Consider the following 26,426-nt stretch of genomic DNA (forward strand, 5'->3'; position numbering starts at 1 on the left):
ATACCAATAATTCAAAATAAAGTTTTAGACATAAGTTATTACTAGACATAAGTTATTATTAGAGATGAAGAAAGACATTTTATTATAACAAAAGCATCAATCCATCAGGAAGACAAACATGAACATATATGCACCTGACAACAGAGCTCAAGATGCTGTAAGCAAAAACCTGACAGAAGTAAAGGGAGAAAGAAACACTTCAACAGTAACCGTAGGAGATTTCAGTCCCCTACTTTCAGTAGTGGGTAGAACAACTAGGCAGAAAATCAACAAGGAAACAGAAGGCTTGAACAACTATAAACCAACTACTCCTAACAGACATGTACAGAACATGCCATCAAACAGTGGCAGAAGACATATTCTTTTCAAGGGCACGTGGAACATTCTCCAGGATAGCACATACCCTATACTGTAAAATAAGCCTCAACAAAGTATGACCTCTGACCACAATGGAATGAAGTTAGAAAACAATTACAGAAGGAAATTTGGAAAAGTCACACTTATGTGAAAATTAAACACATCCATAAATAACCAATAGGCTGCAGAAAAAATTACAAGGGAGATTAGAAAATCCTCAGAGATGAACAAAACCAAAAACATGACCTGACACAAGCAGTGTACAGAGGAAAATTTATAGCTGTCAACACCTACATTTAAAAAGAAGAAAAACACATAATAGAAAATGTCAAATTAATAAAACCTAACCTTCCACCTGAAGAAATTAGAAATTGAAAGAGTAAACTAACCTCAAAGCAAGTAAAAGGAAAAAACAATCAGGATAAAAGCAGAAATAAACAAGTAGAGAATAGAAAAATAATAGAAAAAAATCAGAAAAGGGGCACCCGGGCGGCTCAGTCGGTTAAGTGTCTGACTCTTGATTTCAGCTCAGATCATGATCTCAGGGTTATCAGACTGAGCCCTGGATGGGCTCCTTGCTCAGTGGGGATCTACTTGGGATTCTCTCTCTCTCACTCCCTCCATCCCTCCCCATACTGCTCACGATCTCTCTCTCTCTCAAAAAAGTAAAAAAAAAAAAAGAAAAAAAAATCAAAGTAACCAAAATTTGGCTATCTGAAAAAAAAAAATCAACAAAACTGATGAACCTTTAGCTAAACTAACCAAAAGGAGAAAAAAAGGAGAAAGAAGACTCAAATTACAAAAATCAAGAATGAAAAGGAGGTCATCATTAACAATCTTACAGATGTAAAAAAGTTTATAAGGAAATATTATTAACTATATTCCCTCAAGTTAATGTAGTTGAATGAAGAGAAACAAATTCCTAAAAAGCCACAAACTACCAAAACTGACTCAAGAAGTGGGGCGCCTGGGTGGCACAGCGGTTAAGCGTCTGCCTTCAGCTCAGGGCGTGATCCCGGCATTATGGGATCGCCCCACAACAGGTTCCTCCGCTATGAGCCTGCTTCTTCCTCTCCCACTCCCCCTGCTTGTGTTCCCTCTCTCGCTGGCTGTCTCTATCTCTGTCGAATGAATAAATAAATAAAATTTAAAAAAAAACTGACTCAAGAAGAAACAGAAAATATGAATAGATTTATATTGAGTAAAGCAATTTAATTTGTATCAAAAACATTTTACACAAAGAAAACCCCAGGTCAGAGATGCCCTTCAACAGATGACTGGATTAAGAAGCTGTGGTCCATATATACAACGGAATATTACTCAGCTATAAGAAAGAACAAATTCTCAACATTTGCTGCAACATGGACGGCACTGGAGCAGATAATGCTAAGTGAAATAAGTCAAGCAGAGAAAGACAATTATCATATGATTTCTCTCATCTATGGAACATAAGAACTAGGATGATCGGTAGGGGAAGAAAGGGATAAAGAAGGGGGGTAATCAGAAGGGGGAATGAAACATGAGAGACTATGGACTATGAGAAACAAACTGAGGACTTCAGAGGGGAGGGGGTGGGGGAATGGGATAGACTGGTGATGGGTGGTAAGGAGGACACGTATTGCATGGTGCACTGGGTGTTATACGCAACTAATGGAGCATCGAACTTTGCATCGGAATCCGGGGATGTACTGTATGGTGACTAACATAATATAATAAAAAATCATTAAAAAAAAAAAGAAAGAAAGAAAACCCCAGGTCAAGATGGCTTCACTGGTGATCCTACCAAATGTTTAAAAAATGAATATGATCCTTCACAAATGCTTCCAAAAAATAAAAGCAGAAAGAACACTTAACAGCTCACTCTGAGACCAAAGATGCCACATGAAAAAAAGCTGTAGACCAATATCCCTAAAAATAGAGACCCAGGGGCACCTGGGTGGCTCAGTTGGTTAAGCGTCTGACCCTTGATTTAGGCTCAGGTCATGATCTCAGGGTCCTGGAATCGAGCCCCACATCAGGCTCCACAATCAGCAGGGAGCCTGCTTGGGACTCCCTCCCGCTCCCTCTGTCACTCCTGCTGCTTGCGTTAAGTGCCCTTACTTTTTCTATAAAATGAATAAATAAATCTTAAAAAAAAGAAACAGAGACTCAAAATTCCTCAATAAAATAAAACAAACTGAATATATAAAAATATAAAAAGGATCGTATAGCAAAAAAAAAAAAAAGGATCATATATCATGACCAAGTGGGATTTATCCCAGGAATACAGGACCAGTTCTACATGTGAAGATCAATCAATATAATATACTATACACATCAACAGAATATGGAGAAAACATGATCATCTCAAAAGACAAACAAAATCCACCACCTTTCATGATAAAAACACACAACAAACTAGGAACAGAAGTATTTCTTCAACTGATAAAGGGTTTGAATAACCATAGCTAACACTGTATTTCATCGTGAAAGATTGAAAGTCTTCTCCCTATGATCAGGAACAAGACAAAGATGTCAATTATTGCTACTTTTATTCAATATGTACTAAAGGTTCTTGCAGGGACAATTAGGCAAAAAAAAAAAAAAAAGGAAGAAAGAAAGAAAACATATTCAGATTGGAAAGAGAGAAGTTAGACTATCTTATTTGCAATGATATGATTTTATATACAGAAAATCCTAAGAAAATCACAAAAAAACTATTAGAATAAACAAGTTCAGCAAAGTCACAGGATACAATACCAAGATTCAAAAATCAACTCTATTTTTCTAAACACTAGCAAAGAACAACTCAAAAATGGAAATTGAGAAACAATTCCATTTACAATAGCATTAAAAAATTCCCAATTTAGAGCCATAAACTTAACAAAAGAGGTACAAGATCTGTATATTGAAAACTACAAAATATCTTAGAAAGGAATCAAAGATAATCTAAATAAATGGAAAGACATGCCATGTCCATGGATATGAAGACTTAATAGTATTAAGATAGTAATACTCCCAAAATTGATCTACAGATTCAATACAATCCCTAACAAAATCTCAGCAATCTTTCTGCAGAAACTGATACAGACACAGAAAAGTAGGTTAGTGGCTGCCATGGCCCAGGAAAAAGGGGGAATGGGGAGTTTCTGTTATGGGCACAGAGCTTCTTTTCAGAATTCTGAAAGCATTCTGAAATTAGCGGTGATGGTTGCACAATTCTGTGAATATACTTAAGGACCACCAAACTGTCAGTTTGAAGGGGTGAATTTTATGAGATGTAGATCACATATCAATAAAAATTTTATAAAAAAAGCAGCGGCAAGAAGGAAATCTAAGGTAACAGAAATACAAAGAAATGAAATATGAAAGGTTTTATGAATAAAACTGACAGGAATGACAGCTGCTAAAGATGAAGAAAAGGCGGCAAGTTGAGTTTTATTTCATGATTTCTATCTTGAAGGTCAAGGAAGATCATGACATAAAAGTAGGTCAGTTAAAGATAAATCAAGTATATGTGGGAAGATTATGAATTTGGTTTGGGATATTCAGAGATTCTATCAAGTAGCCAAGGGCAAGGAGACAGACGAGAGAGAGGAGAGGAAAACACAGGAGAGGGAAAAGGAGCCAGGTATGATATTAGAAAGTATAAGATCTATGTCACAGATAAAAATGAAATGATGCAGGGGAGCATTTTCCTCTGATTAAGGAAGGAAGCAATAGGTTAGAAAGAACAGGGATAGACTCTGAAAGAATTAATAAACCAAACCGGATGACCTTGATCTTTTCTCAGTGAAAAAGATGAGAAAAGGAAACACGTTGGTAAGGGATGAATAAAAGCATTAATTAGCAGTCCTGAGGACCCAGTAGCTCCTGGATAACAAGAATGAACAGTGGTTAGTAATTTTTGATTTGGAACTGCTTAATTGATCAGGTGTACAAAAAATCTGTCAAATTGATTTATTAACAACACACCACACGGGATCTGATAAAACTAATAAACTAATAAGTAGTCTTCCATTAAGTAAAAACTCTAAAATTTCTTTACGGGAGCTACAATCCTACCATTAAATATGCTCTTTATTTTTCAGAATCAAAATCTGATCTTTCAGTTGAATCAAAGCATGTGGTAAACTTAATTACTTTAATAAAGTGTATCTGACACATAACAAACACAAATTTGTTGATAAAATCGGCACAAAAATAACCACAAACACAACATGCAGCCAAAAAGTGCTAACTAAAGTAAATTTTTTTTTTAAAGTAGGCTCCATGCCCAACATGACGCTCAAACTCACGACTTTGAGATCAAGAGTCGCATGTTCTAACAAATGAGCTGGTCAGGCACCCCTTACCGAAATAAATATTCTTAATATAAATTACATGCATAAGAGAAATACACTAAACTAAATTTTTCTTATGAAATAATCCCGTATTATATTTGCTTTGGTATAACTGTACTAAACAGGTCCACTACAACTCTTCCTAACAGAAATCTTATATATGAGCTGAATTTCTTAAACCAGAGTTGACAGAATACAGACCTACAGGATGTTAACTAGCTATATGCATTTGCATGCACACACGTTATACACACTCACATATGCAAGTATTTTGCAGGCAATACATTTGGAAAAAGTTAGATTCAACTGCAGCAAAGTAAGTTTCTATTTATCTAGGAACTTTTAGAGCTCTTACTATACTAATGTGCATAATTAAGTTCCATCATGAGAGACATTTCCAAACTTATCTGACCACAAACACTTTGAAGGCAAGCCTATTAAATATTAAAGGTTTCTGGAATTGTGTCCACAACATATATCATGATTTTGGAAAATACTAATGAGAGAAATTCTTAATTAGATTTTAACAATAAGATTTAGACTTGGGGAAATAATCTTTAATTTGTTATCTATGATGGATCCAAAATACCCTGGTAAACTTTACAATCACCCCAAAATCACAACATCCAAAACACAATCAATCAGTAAATGTTCAATTAAATGACAGTAGGTAAATACTTGATTAAGAGACTAAAATTTGAACATTCTTGAGTGTCCCTGGCAAAGTAACCTAATGTAAAAAATTATGTAAAAAATGAAGGCACTAGAGGCACCTGGGTGGCTCAGTTGGTTAAGCGGCTGTTGATTTCGGCTCAGGGATCCTGGGATTGAGCCCCAAGTCGGGCTCCAAGCTCAGAGGGAACTCTGCCTGAGGCTTCTCTCTGTCCCTCTCCCCGTGCCCCTCCCCCAACTCATGCATGTGCACTCTCTCTAAAAAAACAATAAATTAATTAAAAAAAAAAAGACGGCACTATGGATAGTATTTTTCACTATTTAAGCTGCCAAATCATAGATATTCACAAATTAATGATCCTTAATAAATTTAAAGAGTTCAATAAATTCTGCTCTTAAACATCTTTTTTTATAAATCAAAAACTTGCATTTATAGTGGGATAAGGGCACAGAAAAAAGACACTATTCTAAGTTCAAACTTCCAAAACACATCCTAAGATATTTCTGAAAACAAGAGATTCTTTTTAACTTATGATGAAGTTTGTAAATTTAAAAAATATCAAATACATACATATACATATACATACACTTACCATTGTGTCAGAGTTAAGAATTTGTCTCATAAATTCCAAAAATGAAGATGCAAGTTCACCTGTGTCCTTACTAAATGTGCTGACCACTCGTTTCAGTAAACTATGCAAAGCATTACTGTTTTTCCTTAAAGAACTGTAAATAGAGAGGATATGTCTTGAAATTTGAATGCATAAATCTAGTATAAGAAATAAATCATCTCCAGTTCAGAGAGAACAAAATTCAGTCCACCATTTCGAAAATGTTTTGGTGCAGCTATGTACATAAACCATTTAATAAGACCATATCTACAGATACCTCCTTTTAAAAATAAGCTTCAAGCTCTCAAAGAAAACATCGCCCCCAAAAAGAAAATATTTACCCAAAATATAAAGATATAAAACTTAGCAAAAGAAACTTCGAGGTTCCCTATTTTTATACTTTTTATACCCTGAGGATTTCTCTAATACAAAGAGGTTATATAGCTGCCTCAGAAACCTGACCAGAAAGACTGAATTACATAGTAACTACAAAAAATAACTATCCTTTTGGCACTATAATCTGATAGAAGAAAATCAAGGGCATAGACTGGGGATCTACAAACTTTTTATGTAAAGAATCTGATGGTACATATTTAATGCTTTCCAGGTTACACAACAATGCAGTCTGTTTCTCTCTATACGCAACGGCAGTCTCAGTTACAACTACTCAACCGCTTGTATAGTGGGAAAGCAACCATAAGCAATACATAAATGCTGACTATGTTCCAATAAAACTGTATTTACAAACACTAGTGGTGCGCTGGATTTGGCCTATGGCTCATGGTTTGCCAACCCCTCATACTGACAGGTTTAAGCATAACAATCAATTATGACAATATACAGTCTCAATAAAATTATTCTAAACATTTACACAGCTCTTTGTTGATCAACAGAGAATTTCAAGGGCAAAGTATTCTAATATTCAATTGTGTCCTTAAAGTTGTAATAAGTCATAATTAGTTAAAACAAAAATAAGATTATATTAACACTAAACATGCAGTGTTTGTATTTGAAAAATGTGGTTGGATTCTGAGATGCCATCACAGAAAACTTGGTAAAGTAATACAAAAAAGAGAAAGAGAAAGACTCCTGCCCTTGAGAACTTTATAAAATAATGAAATGGATAAGGCACAATAAACAGGAATGAGATTTAAATACAAATATAGATAATATGATTAATGAAAAAAGCATCAGTTTAAAATTAGACTATACCAATTACTAGCCTCTACATATAACTTTAAGCAAATGAGCCTTACTTCCATGATCTACCAAAACTGGAGTCCACTACATACCTATCAGAATGTCTAAAATTTAAAAAACTAACAATAACAAAATCTGGTATTTTTGTTGCTCAACTTGTAAAGAAGTTGTCTATAAAAAAGCAGTGCATTGGAATTTTAAGGTTATGGAACTGCTCTGTATGCAGCTGTGGTGACAAACACATGACTCTATGCATTTGTCAAAATCCACAGAACCGTACAACATGAAACATGAACGAGGTTACAAGGAAAGGGAGAACACTAGAGTCAACATCTAATATTGGAATCAAAAATGTCATTATGTACTCATTTTAAAAAAAACATACATACAAAAACAAATGTAGATATGTATATGCATGAGTTAGGACACATGCATATATTTTCTAGCTCTATCCAATGAGAAGAACCAAAATCAGTGATACAAGCTGAACAACAAAATGAGTAACAATAGCATTAGATTATCACACAAAGAAAAAATTAATGTCCATAAGTCCATACTGATATAAATCCCTAAATAAGTAAACAAATGAGGGAAAAGTGATAATTCTTCCCTACAGAAGGATAATCAATAAATTAAAAAGGAATAAGAGAATTAGGAATTTGCATTAGGACACCACAATAAAAACTGCCACATGCCAAGATACACTGATGAATACTAAAATTAGTGGACAAGAATTTTAAGCAGAAATAAGATATATGCATAGTCTCAAAATATATTCACCAAAATATTTAGTAATTAAAAGTGGAAAATTATTAGGTTTAAAGTGCAGAATCCTGAAAAAAAAGACCTCAGTCAAGGGATCAAGGTGGATATCACCAAGATATACTTGAGTGGATGGTGATAACATTTACTGGGAAGAACAAGACAGAAACATGCTTGAAGCAAGAATATCAAGGGCTCTGCTTTAGGTCTATTCAGTTTGAACTTCCGTTAAACAACTAAGCAGAGATGTCAAATAGATGGATGGGTTATTTGGAGTTTAGCAGAAAAATCAGAGCTAGAGGAAGAAAAGGGAATAGATTAAGGCAGTTTAGGAAAAGATTACTGGCAGGAAGACCAGAAACATGAATCCAGCAAAGCCAAAAACATCACATATAATGCTATGGCAAATGTATGCAAAGAGTATTTGTAAGAGCTAGGAATGCAGGAATCAAGGAAAGTTTTTTTGCTTTCTTGGAGGTGAAGAATATGAGTTTTAAAGGATATAGAGTAAATACCCAGGCAATAGGAAAAAGGACATTCCAGAAGTAAAATGTAAAGACTATAGTGAGAGAATCGGGATGGGGTAGGAAGAGGAGGAAAGCTTGAATTTTCAGCAGGTGCCATCAACTGAGAGAGAATATAAATGAGGAGACAGGTTTATCAGGAGAAGGAAGTAGAGAAAGTAGGAGCCAGCACCAATCACAGTATTTGGAATATAAGCTTTCAACCAGCGTTATAAGAATTAATGAGAGACACAAACATGTTTTTTCCTCCTTTCTATCTCATAATCCTACATACTTCTACAAAATTCCCAAGGAAATCTACGTAATATCCAGCTACCTTCCTAGAGAAGAAAAAGATGAGGGTATGGACAGAGAGACTGGAGCAGAAATTATACTTGAGGTTTACAATATCTCAAATTAATTTTATCTCAGCTATTCTTCTACAGAATAAAAAATGCAGAATCAGTACTTTTAGCTTTAGGGCCCATAATATCACACCACCATCACTTTTGAATGACTACAGATAAATATATCAACAAAGCAAATATAGTATGAATTAACATCCCTGGAACAGTAAGACTCCCTTCTTAAATACTATAAGATGTCCATATTAATTTGTCTATCTATTCAATTTATAATTTTAATTCTAAAGATTTTATTACTAGCACAAAAATCTTTTCCATAAATACAAATTTCTCCACATGAAAGAAATCAGATCTTCAATCTTTTATAGAGAGCCATGAATTAATCAATTTGGGGAGGGGTGATAGAGTAAAAAATTAAATCCAAGAATGTATTAAATTAAGCATTACCTTTTTAAATGAAATAATCCATAATCATGCTCTGCAAGAAACATCATTGTTCTGACACATGTCAGTAAACAGTTGTAACTGCTCTCAGAGTTAGCTAGCATAGCCAGTAAACAGTCACAGATTGAGGCCATCAGTTCTTTGTTCGGTAGAGAATTGGAGAGCTGCTCCAGTTCAGAAACAGAACCTTCAGAAGAGTTTGGCAAAATAAGAGCAATGTCCTGTGAGGGAGGAGAGGAGTAAGGGAAAAATTTTTCTTTAATTATTATCACCATCAATTAACATTTTTATATTAGAAATACATACCAATTAATAGTAATTACCTCATCAAAATATTGTTACCTTCCTATCCTAAATATAAAGTCAAAAACAAAGGAGTCATTTTGCTCTTTTATAAAAGGTGATACAAAGATATACACTTAAAGAAATAAAGACAAATATTTTACTTTACAATACCTTTACTCTAAAAGAACATCTCATTCATTCATTTGGCTTATGCCCAAAGTTGGGCCTGAACTCATCACACCAAGACAAGAGTTGTGTATTCTACCAACTGAGCCAGCCCAGTGCCCCCCAAAATTTTTCCTTCTGCATCATACTGAGTGTAGTTATTATCTTCAAATGGTTAAGTGAACTACTTTTGGTACTAAAATATTTTAAATCATTGTATTATTGATTCATTTGGATAGTTTTTTAATTTATAAAGAAATCATTCAGTGAAATAAAAATTTTAAAAAGACTTTATTTATTTATTTGAAAGAGAGAGCGAGCAAATGCACATGTGAGCAGTGCCGGGGGGAGGGGGGCAGGGCAGAGGGAGAGGAAAAAGAATCCCAAGCAGACTCCCTGATGAGCACAGAGCGGATTGGAAGGGGGTGGGGGAGCTTGAACTCATGACCCTGAGATCATGACCTGAACCAAGACCAAGAGGTGGATGCTTAGCCCACTGAGCCACCCAGGTGCCCCTCAGTGAACTAAATGTTAATAAACATATCCATATTGGGGTGCCTAGGTGGCTCAGCTGGTTAAGCTTCTGCCTTCAGCTTGGGTCATGATCCCAGGGTCCTGGGATCGGGCCCCACAGGAAGCCTGATTTCCTTCTCCGTCTGCCTGCTGCTCCCCCTGCTTGTGCTGTCAATTAAAATAAATAAATAAACATATCCATATTGGAATTTAAAACATCACAGAAAGGGGGCGCCTGGGTGGCACAGTGGTTAAGCGTCTGCCTTTGGCTCAGGGCGTGATCCCGGCATCATGGGATCGAGCCCCACATCAGGCTCCTCCGCTATGAGCCTGCTTCTTCCTCTCCCACTCCCCCTGCTTGTGTTCCCTCTCTCGCTGGCTGTCTCTCTCTCTGTCAAATAAATAAATAAAATCTTTTAAAAAATTAAAAAAATAAAACATCACAGAAAGAAATGGATGGAGCAAATAAACATTTAGGCAGTATTCTAACTAAGTATTTTCCTCTAGTTTTTATACACTTTTAAAATTCAAGTTTTCCAATGCTCAAGCAAGTTTAACCAACAGTAAAAATTCCCACCACTCTTTTTATAGAAGTAAATAAAGTAGATTTTACAGAAACATTTTTGGGGTATATCTCATCACCTTTAAACACTTCAACATACTGCCAACTAAGATTCAACATGGGTTAAAACTATAAAACAAAGTTTGAATTAGAAGGAAAATATATAAAATGAGGCCAAGAATGAAGTTTATGTGAACAGGGTAGCTAGGGTGCTATAGTGTCATTCAGATTAGTCATAAAACCTGAAGTGGATTATATAACAAACACCAGTCAAAAGGACATTTTAAGGTCTTAATAAGGACTTCAAATATCTTTTCTACCAGGTCCCAAACTATTTTCAACCAGATCCTCTTTTTGTGAAAACAAGTCACACCAAAAATGCTCCTTCTTGACTTAAGTGTTAAATGTAACCAAACTGGATTTTTGTCAGCTGAAAAAAGATAATCTTTCAACATGGGATCCTATTAAAAATATTCTGCCTGAAAAAAAATCTGATAATTAGATAGCAAGAACATTATGATAAGTGAAAGTATGAATATGTACAGAAATCTTCAAAGATCTTGGGCACCTGGATGGCTCAGTCGGTTGGGTACTCTTGGTTTCAGCTCAGGTGATAATCTTGGGTTGTGGGATCAAGCCCTGCATTGAGCCCCATATCAGGCTCCATGCTCGGCCCAGAGTATGCTTGAGATTCTCTCTCTTTACCTCTCCCTCCCCCCGCCACTCTCTCCCCTGCCCCTCTCCCCACTTGTGTGTGCACTTTCTCTCTAAAATAAATAAAATCTTAAAAAAAAAAAAAGAAATCTTCAAAGATCTCAATCACAATGGGCTTTAAAAGTCAAAATAATTACCATTAACTGATGGAATTATAAACTGGAAGCCAATAATATAGACAAGCAGAGATACTACTACTTTAAGTCAACATCTGGAAGGGAGTAGTCTGAAACACACTAAAACTGTAGTAGTCTCTGATACCTTCAAAAATTGTCCTAACAAGAGAACATATTATTAATTCAACCAATCACAAAGCTATAAAATTCAAGAATGAATCTGTGTATAAGTGGAAGGAAAATGAAAATACTAGATATAACCAACCCCAAAGAATTCAGTGGCACATGAAGTAACTATCCAAGGGTGCAATCTCATAAAGAAAAAGAGACTTCAGAGAAACCTGTGAAGTACAAACCCAAAGAAAGCTATGAAGCACCAAACCATTTTACTGTTGGTTCACTAGTCAAACTGATCTCCCTAAACAACAGGATTCATAAAACAAATGAGATCTCTTTGTTCACAGCCAAGATTTATATCAAGAGAAGATTTTAAACCACATACAAACACACAGAATTTATAAAATAACCATAAATACCTGATCACAGAGAGACTGCAAAATGGATGTGATATATTCAACACACTGTTGGCGAATAACACTGTCTCCAGGAGACCGCACCAAAGCTAACAGGTCCTGGAATATCTCTGCATATCTTTCGTCACCTTTAATAGTTCCATTAATTAGATGCAAAATAGCTAATTTACAAGCTTTGTGTGAAGCCAGAGCATCAAGAAGAGCAAGCAACCTGGTGGTTTGGCTAGTATACTGTTTTTCTTTATCTTCTGAAGTGCTGAAATAAAATCAATACATTTAGTAAACAAAATTCTTAATTTTAGGGCATTATTTAACTAATATTTATTTTTCAACACATATCATGATATACAAATCTTGTATAAAACACTTCATTCCTTGGATATGACGACTTCTCTGGAATTTTACAATTACTATTAAATTTTATAAATTCAGATTTCAGTATCTTTTTTTTAAATCAGAGTATTTTATAGTTCACCTTTCAAACACCCAAAATCAAGACTTTCAAGGTATCTTGCACATGAAATAGTTTTCTAATTAAAAATAATCTACATATATTCATATACACACACACACATGTATATGTATATATTTATATGTAATATATATTATCTGAGCATTCTAAGCCTGATTTCCAAATTCTAAGTGAAAAAAATGTATCTGTGTCAAGAATAACTTGAGGAAAAAAATTTTTAATGCAAAATGAAAATACCTTTGCAAGTCTTCTACAATCAAATCCAACACAGTTCTCATAATCAGAAGTGCAGTTGGTGAGGCAAGGTCACACAATTGAACACAAATACGCCGTAACATATGTTGAATGGGCTGGCAGGTTGTGCCAGAGAAAGAGCGAACTATTTCTTGGAGCAACTTTGCTTGAACATGAAGGTGCATGCTCCACAATTTTCGGGTGTTGAGTGCCACTGATATATCATGTGGCTCAATAACCTGTTAAAAAAGTATATTGTGTGTGTACGTAGATTTTTTTAATATTTATTTATAGTCACAAAAACTGTTCAGGAAGAACTGTTATGAAAAAGAACATCTTTACTACATGCTTAAAACATTTTTCTATTACACAATTAAACATTTGCTTGAATTCAATGCATCTAGAAAATCTTATTGTTCTCAGGTTAGCAGTCAGTAGAGCAGAGTCCATTGGTGAATCAACCTAGTTAATGGCAAATTCTAACACATGATAAAGGGAAAAGAAGGATTTAAAAATAACAAAAGTACAAGTATACAGAACAGCATAATAAAATTCACATTAACAAAAATTTATTTAAAATGTTGCCCCCATATTTCTTTAATGACCAACTTGCTTCAGTTTTATCTCACCCTCATCCAGTTATTTTATGTCTTTTTTAAGGGTTGAGGGTTGTGGGTTTTTTTTTTTTAATAACAAAATCACTGGCTTTTTTAAAAGTGTTACTGCAGTCATTTATAAGATGCATGTTATATGGAAGTGATACCTGAGTTGTTTGCATGGGCAATGGTAGAGGCAGCAGCTCTGAAAGTAGTATGAGTCCAGAAAAAAATCCTTCAGGAACCTTCAAGATTGAAGAAAGAACTTCTTTTAACATTAAAGACCAAGTATTATTGGCCAGAGTCTCTTCTGAGATTGTGAGTTTTTCATTAACTCCTTGTGTAAAAGTCAGTAAGATATCAATGATATCATTTTGAATTTTCTGTTCATCACTATCCAAACGACCTGAGAGAGGGATAGAGCACAGGAGCATGTGTAAAGTCACAAGTGCTGAAGGAACACGCATGTCCTTAAACTCAAAGGATCCACCTCTCAGGAGTTCCGTTAACATAGTTTTAAGAAGAGTGAGCGTGCAGCGAGCCATTGAAATGGTAGTAACTCTGTGAAGGGTAGTCCCCATGTTGACATGGAGCCTCCAAGGCTGAGTGAGAATACTGTTCAATTTTTGTAGAACCCGAATAAAGGTGTCCATTCCTTCAGCAGAAAAAAGCTGAATAACGGCAAGATTCCATTTCAGGTCTTTCTGTTGACCTTTATATAGGATAAGGGGGGGAAAAAAAGACTAATTACTTACATGTTAATAATCAGTTAAGATTTTTGAATATTTTGTTTAATAAATAGCATTTATACTAGGCTTTAAGAAGAGTTTTTTAAGTATAACAGCCATATTACCTTCAACAGGAGGTGGTGGACATGCCACATTACAGAGAACACGCAAGGCAGTGGTAAGGCCAACTCCTTCCGGAGTCATCAAATTATCGATATTCTTTAAAAATAAAAATGAACAGAAAGTTTAATTTCTTGGTGCCTGGATATGAATCAAGAAAAAAATTCCAAAAAGACATTAGTTAAAAATATGAGTTTTGTGTTAAGTACTTACACCATTTTAAGTTTCTTAAGTAAATTTAAAACATGAATAAAGCTAATGAAGTTTTTATAAAGGTTTTTTTATAAAAATAATTGCAAAGTTCAAGTATTTTAAAAAGTACAGATTAAAATGAAAGTAACATACAAAAATGAATGAGACCCCCTGTATTGAGAATTTAAAGCAATTTTTTCATACACTCTTTCTATATACCCTCCCACCCAAAAATGAAGCAATTTTACAAAACCCTGTACTAAACCTCTTTCAAAACTGAGAAACAACAGGGAATGTTTTAGTACTACATAACATACATTTCAATGCAGATACCACAGGAATCTAGCTGTGATGACCAGTTAGGGCACGGTTGAAGGAAAAAGAAATACAGTTGCCTATATCATTAACACCTGCCCATGCTGTTTCCTAACAACAAATAGTTGTTTAAGTTTCTTTGTTTTTGTAGTTTCCACAGAGCAGCATAGATGATTTTGAAAAAACTCTGAAGAAATAACATTTTAAAATGTTACTATTTCAGCTGCTAACCCTCAGAGGAGAAACCTAAGAAGAAAAATAAGAAAATTCCTTTCCCCTATACATTTTTTCTAATTTCTTCCTTGCTGCCTTTCCACAATAATTCAACAAACTACATAAAGCTGCATGGAGCACAGAGAGAAGTTTCAATCTCAGATCAATTGTTTTTGGTATATCTTGGAATGAGAACCTCTTGTTATTAACTATAATTAATGGATAAGGATTTACATAAAAATCAAAATTCTTTTAATTACAGCATGTAATTTAAATTTCTAGAGCTAAATTTCTTAGTGGTTAAAAACTTTTACCCCAGTATATAATCTTTATTGGACACCATATACATTCTCCTGACCATGCACAAGTACCCTGAACACATGACCATCTAAATTTACAGAATCTAGTGTACTTCTGCCAAATAAAAGACTGAATACATGAGAAGCTCTAGATGACATGTGAGTCACAGAGTAAGGAACACAGAAGAATATGATGGCACAGGAGGTAAAAGTACTCTTAGAGAACATAAGGGTAGACAACTTAGTAAAGAAAAATCTGAAGTACATAAACCCAAACAGTACTTGGTTGCTATTTTAATAACACACATTTCAACTCCAAAATCAAGATGTTTTACACACACACACACACACACACACACACACACACACAAATACAGCTCATCTGTTAAATGAAGGAGGAAATAATTCAAGGTCCAATTCCGTCTTTCTAGCTTAAAATTTTTTATACATCTATGACCACCTTTAGTCCTTCTTCCTATGCTACACTTTTAAAACTAATTAACAATGCAAGAGTTTCAATGAATTTTTACATTACTAATTACTTGAATTATACATGAATTTTTCAAATGTACTATTATGATACAGGATTTTCAACTTTTATGAATATTTTATTTGTATTTTATTTTCAACTTTTATGAATATTTTATTTGTACCATCCCAAATTAACAAATTTAGAACTAGTTCCCATTGTAATTATCTAGAAATGACTCTTGTTGATTTCCACCTAAAAATTTTGAAGGAAGTTCTTTTTCACTAAAGTTTAACTGAAACAATTATATTTTAAATTATCAGGGCATTTAACTTTAAAATGCCTTTGTAAAGATCATCAAAATGATAGGTGATATTACTCTAATTTGAGAAAAAAAATTTGGACAGAATCTGGTAGTGGAAAGTAGTGCAATACACAGGGTTGTGTGCAAGCATGTTCACATATACACAGTCACACACCCATCTACATACATGTACCAATCTGTACCAAAGTCTAGCATATCAATCAAGTACACTTAACAATTACTGCATTATCTACATAAATGACTTAAAGCAATATTACTATATTTGGAACCACACAGTTCCATAAAATGAAGGCACTTTTAGGGGCGCTTTGGTGGCTCATTTAGTTAAGCATCTGACTTGGTTTCAGTTCAGGTCATGCCCTCATGTTTGTGAGATGGAGCCCCACATCAGGCTCCGTGCTCAGTGGGGAGTCTGCTTCTCTCCCTCTCCCTTCCCCTTGCTCATGTAAGTACGTTCTCTAAAATAAAACAAATCATCTTAAAAAAAAAAAAATCAAGGCACTTTTAGTTTTACTTACCTGTTTAACATATTCAATTAGGTTTGGGATGCAGTTAATTTCAAATCTAAGGTTTTTCAGAGGTTCAAGCCACTTGCCAAGTTCTTAAAAACAAAAACGTCATTCATATCATATTTTAAAATAAAAGTCTTTATAACAACGGAAGTAAAGGTATTCTTTTCCAAAGAAGAACATTATCATATTCATATTGACTTCAATAATCTAAACATCATACAAGGATAAACTTATGTCTAATTCTCTAGACAAACTTTAACGTGAAATATAAACGGCTACATACAGGCTTAGAAATAAGAAGTTACCGTTCTTAGTTACTTGGTTTCTGAAAACTTAAGTGTTCACATGCTTAAACAGGACCATCAACTTACAACATTAAAAAAAATTTGTAAAACTGACTCCTAAAAACTAACATAATAAAATAGTGTTTATTCACCTAATGCTACTGCCACCTCCCACACCCCCAAAAGAGCATGCAAAAATTGTATTAATTTCTAACAGGATCAATCCCATAAGAGGGACATTTGCTGAGTGACATTTCTCTTAACATGAATTTTAAATTTTGCCCATTTCCTAATTTGCCTTTATAAAATTAAAAGGAATCATTATCATCCCAAAATAATAACAATAAACTCTGCTTATAAAACAATCACAAATGAAATATACCATTTACCACAACTGAATTAAAAACTCTACAAGAAAAAGTGAACAAACAAAGCAGAAACAGATCCATAAATATATAGTGAACTGGTAGTTGCCAGAGCGGAGGGGTATGGAAGGATGAGCAAAATGGGGGAAGGGGAGTAGGAGGTAAAGGCTTCCAGTTATAGAATGAATAAGTCATGGGGATGAAAGGTAGAGCATAGGGAATATAGTCAATGGTATAACAGCATTATAATGTGACATGGTAGCTATACTTTGGTGAGCACAGCATAACTGTATAGCATTGTGGAATTATTAGCTGTACATATAGAGTTGTGGAATCCCTATGTTGTACAACTGAAACTAATATACATTGTGTGTCAATTATACTTCAAAAAAAAAAAACTGAGTGGAATAACGTAGAAAAGAACAAAAACTCTCCTAGAAAGTATGCTATGACACCCATATTTTATCACCAAAACTATTTTAAGAAAAACATTCTAATGTAAAAAGTGATATGCCAGTTCCAGACACTTTTTAGGAATAATTAAAGGAAACGGAAAATAGTAGTCCTGTCTCTCCTTGGTTCTACACTTCTCCATGAGGACTACAACCACCACGTATATCTGAGTAGTTTTCCTATGCATTTTTAAATTAACTCTTTCAGCATGTATCGCTCAAGTGAAAGATATAAAGAACAATAATAAAACAAACATGTGTACCCATCACCCAGAATAAATAATAAAGCATTAATAATACCTTTGAAGATGTTGTGTGCCCTCCTTTTATAAAGGCACACTACAGGGAAAAAAACCTATTTCCTATATGAGAAGTTGAGTTTACTAACCCACACTTTTACTGGTGTTATCAAACATAAAATTTAAGATTAAAAAGAAAAAAGTCAGGGGCGCATGGGTGGGTCATTTGGTTAACATTCAACTCTTGATTTTGGCTCAGGTCAGGATCTCAGGGTCATGAAATCGAGCCCCTCTTCCAGCTCTGCGCTCAGCAAGGAGTCTGCTTAAGATTCTCTCCCTCTTCTTCTGTCCCTCTCCCACCAACCTCCACTTAACATTCTCTCTCAAAAAAATAAAAGAAAAAGAAATAGAAAAAAGTCCACATACTATTTACAATATTTACTCAATGTTATCAAATTTTCTACTTGGTATGGTCAGAAAGAAACCAAAACAAAATTTTAAAAAACTGTGATTAGATACCTTCAATTTTTCAGGACTGCCCACATAAGGTTTGCCATAAACTTCATTCAACATAGATATATATACTTTAGAAAATAACATTCATATTAATTATCCTTTGCTTTTGAAGACAGCACATGTATGTTAATTAATGGCAAATGGATTTCTAAATTGTACTTAGAATAGTGTTATACTTGGAAATATATATAGACAACACACACATACACAAACTATACACAAAAGTGAACTTCTGAAGGGGTGCCTGGGTGGCTCAGTCGGTTAAGGTCTGACTCTTGATCTCAGGGCGGTGAGTTCAAGCCCTGCCTTGGGCTCCATGCTGGGCGTGGAGCCTACTTAAAAAAAATAAAAAGTTTGGGGTACCTGGCTAGCTCAGTCGGTGGAGCATGTGGCTCTTAATCTCAGGGTTTTAAATTCAAGCCACACATGGGTGCAGAGATTACTTAGAAATCATTTTAAAATCTTAAAAAAAAACCCTGAGTATTTGAGTTCATCTTCAAGCTACTTCCATTTTGATTAGGAACTTCAACTAAACACCAATTACCATGATTTTCCAGGAAAGGATACTTGTGACAATTTCCTAAAAATCTTTTTAAGAACACCATATAAAATACTTTCATAAAGGGTACTTTCAAGAAGTAACAGAGTATTACTATGTATATTATCAAAACATGATAAAGTACTAATTACAGATATTCAAAGGCTTTTTCCTTCACATATCATAAATGCTTAAATAACTTCAAGTACCATACCTTGCAATTTAGCATTATTTTCATCTGCTTTACAAAGCTTCAAGAGAGATGCTGCATGCTGTTCTAGCATTTGGACATCACTGGAAGACTGAACCACCACCAAAATAAGTATGCATGCATAATTATAAGCTACTGACTTCTTAGACTTGGAATCACTGAAACAAAATAAGGTTTTAAAGTTTTGGGTATGAAAACAATTTTTCCAATTTTAAACATTTTTTTCTATTTGGTTTTAAAGAGACCAAGGAATTTTATAATGAAACTTGACTAACTCCCCAAAGAAAAGAAATCAGATTTTAAAGTTCACCTCCAATTCACTTGAAAACACTACTTAAAAGTATATATAAACAAAGCATATGCATCACAATGGAAAGTGAAGTTCTATTAAGAAAGATCAGAAGAACAACAACAAAATATTAACAAGTATACTTCATCAGCACTGAAGGATTTGGAAGTACATTTCAATGGTCTCCTTTAAAACGTTCACCCTGGGTAAGCAGGAATAAGTGTGATGAATCAATCTACTGCCATCATCACTGTCTTCTACCTTAAAACTGCTGAGGTAGAGCTATGTATGGAAGCCACTGCCTTTCATAGTCCCCCCAAAAAGAACTGTCACTCAAGGAGTCATACCAAGACCCTGTTGTGAGGCCAGTTACCTAGATGTCAATGCTTCATATGACATGAGCCAGGAAGAGCACGCTTATCTCCTCAGACTCTAAAATCAATCCTCTGCCCTACTGGGCAGCTCTTGAAAACTAGTATCATTCTAAATCCCCTGCCCCTATTCAGTCAAAGTACTTCTGAAACCAGACCACCATAGTTTAAAGGCAAGGGAAAATTCAAGACAGCAAGACAGTCCTCATTACTCTGCAAGTATATATTCTGGTGCCTTAGGGTTCCTCTACATGCAAATTAGCAAGAGTTACTATAGTTGTAATTTTGTCAATCCCAAGGGAAAACTGGAAGAAGCTGCTAAAACATCCACTTTTTGCTTTACAAACACATCTTATATTTTAGAAATTTCTATCATTCTAATCCTTAACAAATTATGTATTATGTCAAAAAATAATTATAATAATCTTTACTTTCAAAGCAATACCTTCTTTAAAGAAACTAGCCCTTTACTGATGTAGTTTTCCAGTATAACAGAAAATTTAAGGAGTAAAAAGAAAATTACCCTAAGGCTTCTTTGGAATAGTACTCCATTAGAGTAATAAGACTTTGGAGATTTTTCTCAAGACTGAAAACATGGCCCACAGCTGATCTTCCCACAGGATTAAAAGTAATCAAATAAAGATTGTGAAGGGTTCCCAAGAGATCTGAATGGTCAGTTTCTTCACTGGCTGTGCAACGCTGAAAATGGCTGAACAGTTCTGTAATACACTGCAGTGTCTGTGTTGAGTCCTGTAGCCACAAGGCAAATGCATCGTCAATAACACCATCAGACTGAAGACCCTCCTCTTCGTCTTGATCATAAAGGTGACACAGAGCTCGGATCAACAAATTTGTTGCTTCATATTCCGACATAAAAAAAAGAAGACCCTTCTGTGACTGTGCAAGAAACTTTAAAACATCTTTTGTGGCTTGTAGCACACCAGGGTGGGCACTTGTTACTGGAATTGACAGAAGCAAGGTAACCAGCTCCAAGAAGTGATGACTATGAAGATACCTGTAGAAAAATTGATACATGTGAAGTCAGTGCAAAACATTCTTCATTTACTCAGTATTCGTTAGGTAGGAGAGGCGTAAAAATTTTAACGGCCATAATCCTTATCCTTAGCAATACACTACTTTAACTAAAAACATAATGTGGCAACAAGTCTTCTCTCCACTGTGTCAAATAAAAGTGAAAGTTATGTGAGGCTTTTTTCCTAGCTAACATTCAACAGATATCTGACATACAACCGTTGACAAGTCTTCTCTTTCCAGAATCAACCTTGACTTTTAAATTCTGGGTCTTCTTTCCAAACCACTTATCAAATGTTCCTTTTTCACCATGGTCCTTCTCTACTCATGGTGCACCAGTATATCTGAATTAACTATACTGCATATACTATAAAACATACAGTTTATTCATATTTACTATAGGCAGTATATCTGAATTAATACCTATACAGAAAACAGATTCANCCTAGGGAAAATATAGTGCATATACTATAAAAAACATACAGTTTATTCATATTTACTATAGGCAGTATATCTGAATTAATACCTATACAGAAAACAGATTCAAATTATCAATTTTTAGTATTTGAAGAGTTAATACTACCATACATAGCACTTTTATTAAACCCAAGAACCATTTTTTTGCCATACATAGTTTTAGAAAAAATGTGAACTTACTCAAGACCCCAAAACAGACAAATGCTACAAGAGTATTTTCACTGACCTAAAAATACTGTGCTCTATATATTTGCTCCTCTCCCTCACCCTAACCCCGGCAATCACTGGTTTTTTTACTGTCTCCATAGTTTTGCCTTTTTCAGAACGTCCTACATTTGGAATCACAGAGTATATAACTACCTCTCATATTACTACTTAAACTCAGGCTTCTAGTTTAGGATAATAAACACCCCCAGTAACTTCTTGATTATGAAGGCAAACAGAACCCTCAAGAAGACAAAAACCCATAACTACTATGCTCAAAGAATATCTTTAACCACCTTGTGGAGTGTTCAGAAAATAGTTAACACTGCAGGCCTCAAACTACTTATATTCTTAAGAATGACTTCTTACTGGGGCGCCTGGATGGCACAGCGGTTAAGCGTCTGCCTTCGGCTCAGGGCGTGATCCCGGCGTTACGGGATCGAGCCCCACATCAGGCTCCTCTGCTGTGAGCCTGCTTCTTCCTCTCCCACTCCCCCTGCTTGTGTTCCCTCTCTCGCTGGCTGTCTCTATCTCTGTCAAATAAATAAATAAAATCTTTAAAAAAAAAAAAAAAAAAGAACAACTTCTTACAAGTCAGGCCCTTAGTTAGCATCTGGGAACCTGGATTTGGGGAGAGTTCCCATAACCCAACTGATAAGAATGCTCACTGTACCTGCAAACAATATGGTTTACACTGAACACCTGCTTTCCTTCTAGGAGGCTGGGATTCTGTTACACAGTAGATACTGGGGGCCTATGGGGCTATCCTCCAATAATAAGCTTGGATGTTTAGATTCTAATGAGCTTCCTCAGTATGCAACATTTCACACACATTGTCACAATTTCTCGCTGGGGGAATTAAGCAGGTCCTACGTGACTCCACTGGAAAAGGACTCTGGAAGCACCTGACTGGTTTCCTCAAGTTTCTCCCCATGTACCCTTTTCCTTTCCTGATTGTGCCCTATATCCTTTTGCTGTAATAAATCATAGTTGTGAGTACAGTGCTGAGTCCTGTGAGTCCCACTGGCAAATCCTGAAAGTGATCTTGGAGACCTACTCAGAGGACATTAGGGCCTAATCATCACTTCAAACTAATCCTTCCAAAATGAAAAATTATTTCTCCTTTCAAAATTCACTGCCCCTCCTTAACTTACCAGTTTTTGTCAATAAAACCCCAGTTCCAATAGTTACCCTAGGTAGAAACCTCAAAACATCTTTAGATCCTTCTCACTTTCTCTTAGCTATAAGGTCCAGTTGCCAAGTCCTAGTAACTGCTTTTTCACAAGCTCTCAATATTAGCACAATATTAGCACAATTCCCTGTAAGTGCCACTATATCAAGTACTTAACATAGTGCAATCTAGACTGGCTCATCTAGTTATCATTAATAACTCCAATTTCTTTTTCATTGCAATACATCTTACAACATATAATCTTAGAATACTACTTTGATCCTATCACATCTATTACTCCGAAATAGTCAAGATTTCCCCACATTCTAAAAACAAAATCCAGGGATGCCTTGGTGGCTCAGTCGGTTAAGTGTCTGCCTTCAGCTCAGGTCATGATCTCAGGGTCATAGGATCGAGTCCCACATCAGGGTCCTTGCCTAGCGGGGAACCTGCTTCTCCCCCTGCCTGCCATTCCCCTGGGGCTTGCACGGTCTCTGGAAATAAATAAAATCTTTTAAAAAAATAAGAATAAAATAGGGGCACCTGAGTGGCTCAATTGGTTGAGAGTCTGCCTTCGGCTCAGGTCATGATCCTGGTGTCCTGGGATCAAGCCCCATGTCAGGCTCCCTGCTCAGCAGGAACCCTGCGTCTCCCTCTCCCTCTGCCTGCCGCTCTCCCTACTTGTGTTCTCTCTCTCTCTGTCAAATAAATAAGTAAATAAAATCTTTAAAAAAAATTTTTTTAATTAAATTTAAAAAATAAAAATAAAAATAAAAACCAAATTCCTTAGCACAGCATTCAAGACCCTTTACTTCCTCAAGTCTGATACCTAAATGTACCTTCTCCAGTTACGGAGGAGAAAATAATACTTAATAACCCTTTAATTACCAGTTTCCCTTCAGTGCTTGAGAGCATTACTCCGTTCCTTAGTCACTACCCTCAGTTACCTCAGTTTATGACCTCGCCTCTTACCTTACTAAAAATGATCAGTGCAAAGTGCTTTGGCTCCTTTACTGTCTCCATAAAACAAATTTGTACACATATAAGATTTCTTTTCTTCTGTTCAAAGCCAAACCCCTATACTTGTACTCTTGACTTCATCTCCTACCAGACCTTGCTCTAGCATTATCATCTTTTGTTCCCAAAAGAACTCAAACTAAGGCAAGATCTAATAGTTCAGCTAAAAACAGGAATGGATAGGTACAGATTTTAGAATGGACAAGTACCCCATTTTCTGTTAATGCAGTATGCCCCAAATCAAGGCAAAAATTAATCACAGAAATAAGGAATAACATAATAAAAATGCCATTTTCCCATTAGCTAGAAAATTATATACAGGCAAAATGCAAAAAAAGTATCAAAAATTAATACAAAATTTAAAAGTCTACTGTGGGAGCTGACCATAATAATGGCAAAACTGTACCAACAAACAGAGTCAGATAGGAGCACCTGGCCGGCTCAGTCAGTAGAGCATACAACTCTTGACCTCAGGGCTGTGAGTTCAAGCCCCATATTGAACATGGAGCCTACTTCAACAACAACAACAACAAATAGAGTTAGAGAGCATAAATAAGTGGTTAACTGAACCTTAAAGATATTTAACCAAGTCTGTAAAATTAAATTAGTAAAATATAAATTTAACTTGCAATGTAAGAGAGATAAAGTATAAACAGGTTCACACGGAAAAGCTCTCTCCTTCCTGGGCCATCCTTTTGTACCACACCACCTTCCCAGAAACAACTCTACAATTCCTCATTTATTCTTGCTCGTAGACGTGCTTATCACTATCTTTAACTTAAATCGCTATTACTACTTTAAGTGTTAATTAAAATATAGCTTTCCCACAGTAGTATACATCTCAGTTTCACTATCTATTTTGAAATGTAGAATATCCTTACACAGATATGCACTGCTTACAAATTTAAAAAAACAAAATCAACCACATAAAATTACCTGCAGTGATATGTGAAATGTATTTTCCCAAACCAAAAATGTCTTACCTAAAGAGAACAGGGTATGGATCATCCCTTTCTGGAGGTCCAGTAATACGTGCCATTGTTGGGAAAGACTTAACAGGCGGCTGGATCATTGTATGAGGTGCAGTTTCCATTAAATGGAAAACTTCTTCTAGGAGGTTAATAAGCTTTTCTATTTCCCCTTCACTTATATTTGAGGATTCCAAAAGATCCATATCCATTGAAGCCTCTACCTCATTTTCATATTCTGGGTTTGTTCTCTCAAGTCCAGTATCTGTGTCATGATCAGGTTCACTGTGGTTAGGAACAGATGAAGTCTTCTCTGCTAAATGGTCACCAAGTCTTTTAATTTCTGACAAGATTTCATAGAAATGGCACTTCTGAAGAATAGCCGAACCAGCAGTGACAACTCTCACAGTCTGATCTAAAAGTATGAGCTCCAGAAGTTTTTGATAGCCACTTTTCTCATTCTGCCTACCTCTTAAAAAAGCTTCCATTCCTTCTGTCATATTAATCACGCTGTCCAAAGCTTTAAAAGCATTTAACTTAAGGGAAGATGAGACATGATCAGCAAACAGGAGCTCAAATAATCCATTGATTACTCCTGCTTGTAACAATCCCATGACTCCTTGAGCCCCACATTCTGCTAGTGAGGACACTAATTTGGTCCCAGCTTTGAGTTGTCGGACATTTAAGGCAATGGGCTGGCGAAGAGCTACTTGTAAATTTAAAGCTTGCATGGTCCAGTCTACCAACTGGCCAAGAGAGTCTTGTTTTGTGTTTTTCAACTGCAAATAACTTAATCCTTTTATTATTAAACTTGGAATTTCTTCTAAAGCTGTTACCCATTTTGCACCTCTATCTTCCCGATACAAATCTAACAGTTCAGTTAACTTCACTGAAGCTTCTACTGCCCCTGAATTTTCTTTATCTGGACCTTGATCCTTCATTCTACTGATTTCAATTTCAAAAGTAGTCTTGTAGGGACAGCTGAAGTATAAAAGTGGTACAAGCTCCCTGTCATATGGATCATATGTCATAGGAGGAACTGAAGCTAAGTCTTCAGGAGTGTATTCAACATCAAAGTTCGGATACTTAAAGGTTTCACGTTCCAAGTCAGCAATTCCATCTTCATCACTGGAAATTTGTTCATAACCATCATCCCCTGAAAATCAGTTTGAATAATATTTAAATATTACATCACTGTCGTTTAATGAAAAAAAATCTACCTAATCAAAAAAAAATTATTTAGTAGTACGGCAAAAAAATAAAAATTAATGATTTTTCAACAAAATTAACTTCTGTCCCAACATCTTACTGACAATTACCAACATTTTTAAATTTCTAATAGAATTAAGGAGAAACTTCATAAGCAAAGTCTTCTATCTGTTCAACTTTACAACTAACTCTGCTACAGAAATAAAATTAGAAATGTCATAAAGTAACAAAAATACCTCTCTCAAAAGGGAAGAAGTTAACCTTGCCCTCATGAGAGCATTTTTAAGTATTTTTAAGATGGAAAAAAAAAATCGATGGGAAAGATTATTAAATTTAACTAATAATGCCATAATCACAAAACTAAACCAAATATTTTCAGTGAAAACACTTTAAGTTCTTTTTTAACATTAATTTCATATTCCTGAATTTTCATTTCTCTTCATTTACCTATCACACAGTTTGCTAGGTCTGCATTCTATTTTTA

At 35.2% G+C, this 26,426-nt stretch overlaps 1 protein-coding gene across 3 annotated transcripts in view; it reads right to left on the reverse strand.

Annotated features, from left to right (window-relative positions):
- The window catches only part of VIRMA (vir like m6A methyltransferase associated), a 60,838-nt gene that overhangs the window by 12,561 nt on the left and 21,851 nt on the right, over positions 1-26,426 (reverse strand). For all 3 annotated transcript variants that reach the window (XM_034668312.1, XM_034668313.1, XM_002929426.4), the window contains exons 8-17: positions 24,749-25,889; positions 20,388-20,879; positions 19,208-19,362; positions 16,606-16,688; positions 14,280-14,373; positions 13,594-14,138; positions 12,834-13,069; positions 12,128-12,380; positions 9,240-9,457; positions 5,945-6,077 (exon numbers count right to left, since the gene is read on the reverse strand). In XM_034668312.1, coding sequence (XP_034524203.1) covers positions 5,945-6,077; positions 9,240-9,457; positions 12,128-12,380; positions 12,834-13,069; positions 13,594-14,138; positions 14,280-14,373; positions 16,606-16,688; positions 19,208-19,362; positions 20,388-20,879; positions 24,749-25,889 — 3,350 coding nt within the window. The remainder of the gene's footprint in view (positions 1-5,944; positions 6,078-9,239; positions 9,458-12,127; positions 12,381-12,833; positions 13,070-13,593; positions 14,139-14,279; positions 14,374-16,605; positions 16,689-19,207; positions 19,363-20,387; positions 20,880-24,748; positions 25,890-26,426) is intronic.

The sequence above is a fragment of the Ailuropoda melanoleuca genome, chromosome 9 (assembly GCF_002007445.2).
Source record: "Ailuropoda melanoleuca isolate Jingjing chromosome 9, ASM200744v2, whole genome shotgun sequence".
Taxonomy (NCBI): Eukaryota; Metazoa; Chordata; class Mammalia; order Carnivora; family Ursidae; genus Ailuropoda; species Ailuropoda melanoleuca.